The sequence below is a fragment of the Perkinsus marinus genome (assembly GCF_000006405.1).
Source record: "Perkinsus marinus ATCC 50983 genomic scaffold scf_1104296951966, whole genome shotgun sequence".
Taxonomy (NCBI): Eukaryota; Perkinsozoa; order Perkinsida; family Perkinsidae; genus Perkinsus; species Perkinsus marinus.
The window spans coordinates 1-3,272 of NW_003209081.1; the positions used below are offsets into that span (position 1 = coordinate 1).

Sequence of the window (3,272 nt, forward strand, 5' to 3'; positions counted from 1 at the left end):
AATGTATTAGCATCAAATGGTCGGCATATACCATCAACCACTTCACATAAATTGAGTGTAATAATCTAATAATTATCAATAAAAGTAACAACAACATCCCTCACTATATTATTATTATTATACTAGTATTACATCGCCATTCTTAGGTTTTGTAGTATTATTAAGTATCTCAATCCTTACTGGTTTAAGCTCTTTTAATGTTATACCAACATTACATACACAACATTGACCTGATATGATAACAATAATAATTATCATGTTAATGAGGATGATTATGATGTTGTTATTACTATATTGCTGTAGATATCGTAATGCACATGATAAACACATAACATGACCACATTCTGGTATCCGAGGTACTTCAGCAATACAGAGGCATATCGGACATATTGGTAATGATGATGATGATGTTGTTGAGGATGGTGTGGTATCATCATACCATACTGTTATATCAACACCAACAACATATTTCCATGGTATTAGATAATCAGTATCTACTACAGTTACTGTAGTAGAATAATAATAATAACAACATAGAGTAGTTAATTAGTACTACCTATTAATTTATTCTTTATATTATTATTATCATCCTGTATTGTTGTTATCAAACCACCACCACCACCATCATAATCATAATCATTCTTGTTGTTGTTGTTGTTGTATTTAACTAATAACCTGTATGTATGAGAGAATTTACCAACCATCCTATGTCTATAATATCGCCCTTCTGATGATTCTTGATAATAATAATGATACGCTTGTTGATGATGATGATGTTCTTCTTCTTGTTGTTGTTGGTAATAATAATAACCACTACCACTATTATAGTAAGTATGTCCTCGTTGTTGTTGATGTTGTTGTGGTGTATAATTAACAAATCCAGCTAAATCATTCGCATTCAACCAATGCTTAGATGATGAGGAGGAAGAAGAGTTAATACCCTTTCTAGACATTTACAAACTTGTAATACTATTGCTTATCATAATAACTCATTAATATCAATACAATACTTTCCACAACAATGATGACCAGCAAAGGCAGCGACAACAGCAGCAGCAGGAGCAGCAGCAGCGACAGGAGCAGCAGCAGGAGCAGCAGCAGCAGCAGCGACAACAACAGCAGCAGCGACAACAGCAGCAGGAGGAGAAGCTTATGTCTGTGATATTCTTGGACACAATGATAATTATTATTATTATTATGCATTACCGTGTATGATAGTTGGGGATGTTGTAAATCATGATCCTATTGATGATGATGATGATGATGATGACGATGGTTGTGGATACTCGAATTCTTACACGGATACAACAAAAAGAAGCATAATAATAACAAGATTATGATTATGATGATGATGATCGTGCTATGTTTAGATGTGGTTAAAAGTATGTACTGACTATCATCACTATGATATTAGAGGTTGAGGTTGGTCGCATAAACAACCGCATTACCGAATATAATGAATATCATCATATCGTACTACCTATCCATAGCAACTCTAGAAAGAATATAAGGAGTAATAAGAATGAAAAACCTGATAACACAAGTCTTCTACCAATAAGAAGAATGAGAAAAGGGGGTTTAATGTTGTATTTATCATTCATCTCTATTATTATCATCATCATCGTTAATAAGATGATATAAGACGAATACCATCCTAACAGTAATAGTAATAAAGTATAATATTTATGATAGAACCTCTATAGTTACCTTGTTCACAGCTTTGATGATGAAATTACTTTTGTCAATGATAAACCTTTTCTTACACTCCTAAATGAATATGATGATGATGATGATGATGTTATGAGTATATCAACTAATACTACTATTACCTTAATACACTGCTTTATGGCATCAAGACCATCTTCTTGGGTCATATCCTAAAACCAATAATATCCTATCTAGTAGTAGTAGGGTGATGACTACCTTCTTGTAGAGTTTATCCAATAAGCCTAATACGAAATATGCCGCATAACCATGTGCACCACGTGTTATCTTCTGACAAGATGCTAGATAATCCATATAATATAGGGATGCACCTATAAGTAGGAATTGGATTATCATCAACTAATATATAATAATTATTATTACTTCCATCTTTATCATCATATCCACCAATTAACATATTAACTTGATAAGGACCTTTCCTTAATGCATCAGCTAGTTCATTCCTGAGGTTAGAGTATTATTCCACATCATACTATTACTATTATTAGTACCTAGTAAAACTAGCCAATGCATGAGTAGTTAATTGTACACCATTAACTAATGCATATAGTTCCACATTACGAGATATGAACTCCAAAAACTGATTACTATCAGCCTGTGGTCCAGCAGCTAATAACAACAAGTCATGATGATGATGATGATAACGGTTGTTGTTGTTGTTGTTAGTTTTATTATTACTACCTGCTACTAACTTATTATTATCCATCTCATATATCTTATCCTCAGTAGTCTTAAACTTAACGATAGATTGTTCGACATGGGAATCCGCAGCAATAATAACCCAATCTTTACCGGCTATACCAAAAGCACAATCAGTCATCAGTAGTAGAAGTAGAAAGGGGTAGGAAAGATAACAACACTATAAGGACAATTGATGAACACTCTTATGAATGACTATCTTATATACTATGAATATACATAGAATATGTATATACTATGACTATCTTCTTATATGACTATCCTGGCTTAACTACGAAGTGTAAAAGGCCACCAGATGGATCAAATAACTCTTCTATATGCCGAGGTTTCCGATGTGATGGAAAAATGTCCAACCCGGGGATCGAACCGGGGACCTACGTCAAAGCCATTGATCCAATCAATAAACGTGGACTAAGCGAGCTCCGCCCCTTCGTCACGAAGGCCTAGTATTTATCGATCTCGACCGAGTATTATTACCGACCTCTCTTAATCATTGAGATGTTGACACATCTGAGATGATATAACTCCGATATAAATATTATCATCATAATTATCACGGATGCTCTTAAGTATCATCATCACTTTATTGCTATCCCCTCAATAATATACTAGTCTTCGTGACGGCGGATCTCACTTTGGGCTCTGACTGAAGGCCTCGGGGCCGAATGTCCGCACCCGCGGAAGGTGTGCTTAAGACCTTGGAGTAGGCGGGCCTCCGGCCCGCCGATCCTTCGGGCATCCACGTAGCATCCCACTGATGCCGATAAGAGCCACTACTAGACGCGCGTGAGATTTTCGTGCAAACTGCATGAAATCAGTGACGATGCGCCAGTGTGTTGCAAAATAGT

At 35.4% G+C, this 3,272-nt stretch overlaps 2 protein-coding genes across 2 annotated transcripts; both read right to left on the bottom strand.

Moving 5' to 3' along the window:
* Nucleotides 1–971, bottom strand: Pmar_PMAR021917 (hypothetical protein; the record flags this gene model as incomplete). Its single annotated transcript, XM_002777338.1, has 4 exons — nt 557–971; nt 291–494; nt 133–230; nt 1–65 (listed from the first exon to the last, which is right to left on the bottom strand). Coding segments are annotated over exons 1-4 (764 nt in total), but the record flags the coding sequence as incomplete, so codon positions are not given.
* A 605-nt stretch (nt 972–1,576) lies between these two features.
* On the bottom strand, nt 1,577–3,272 carry Pmar_PMAR021918 (proteasome subunit beta type 2, putative). The gene is made up of 5 exons (XM_002777339.1): nt 2,217–3,272; nt 2,089–2,168; nt 1,924–2,036; nt 1,708–1,877; nt 1,577–1,654 (listed from the first exon to the last, which is right to left on the bottom strand). The coding sequence occupies exons 1-4, from the start codon at nt 2,543–2,545 to the stop codon at nt 1,713–1,715; spliced, it is 687 nt and encodes a 228-aa protein (XP_002777385.1). The 5' UTR covers nt 2,546–3,272; the 3' UTR covers nt 1,577–1,654; nt 1,708–1,712.

Bases quoted from the DNA above. Each gene is read 5' to 3' on its own strand.
- Pmar_PMAR021918 (XM_002777339.1), bottom strand. From the start codon at position 2,545: ATGACTGATTGTGCTTTTGGTATAGCCGGTAAAGATTGGGTTATTATT. The intron at 2,169-2,216 runs GTACTAATAATA...CTCTAACCTCAG, and splicing joins GCATTGGCTAGTTTTACTAG to GAATGAACTAGCTGATGCAT. The intron at 1,878-1,923 runs GTAGTCATCACC...TATTGGTTTTAG, and splicing joins TGGATAAACTCTACAAGAAG to GATATGACCCAAGAAGATGG.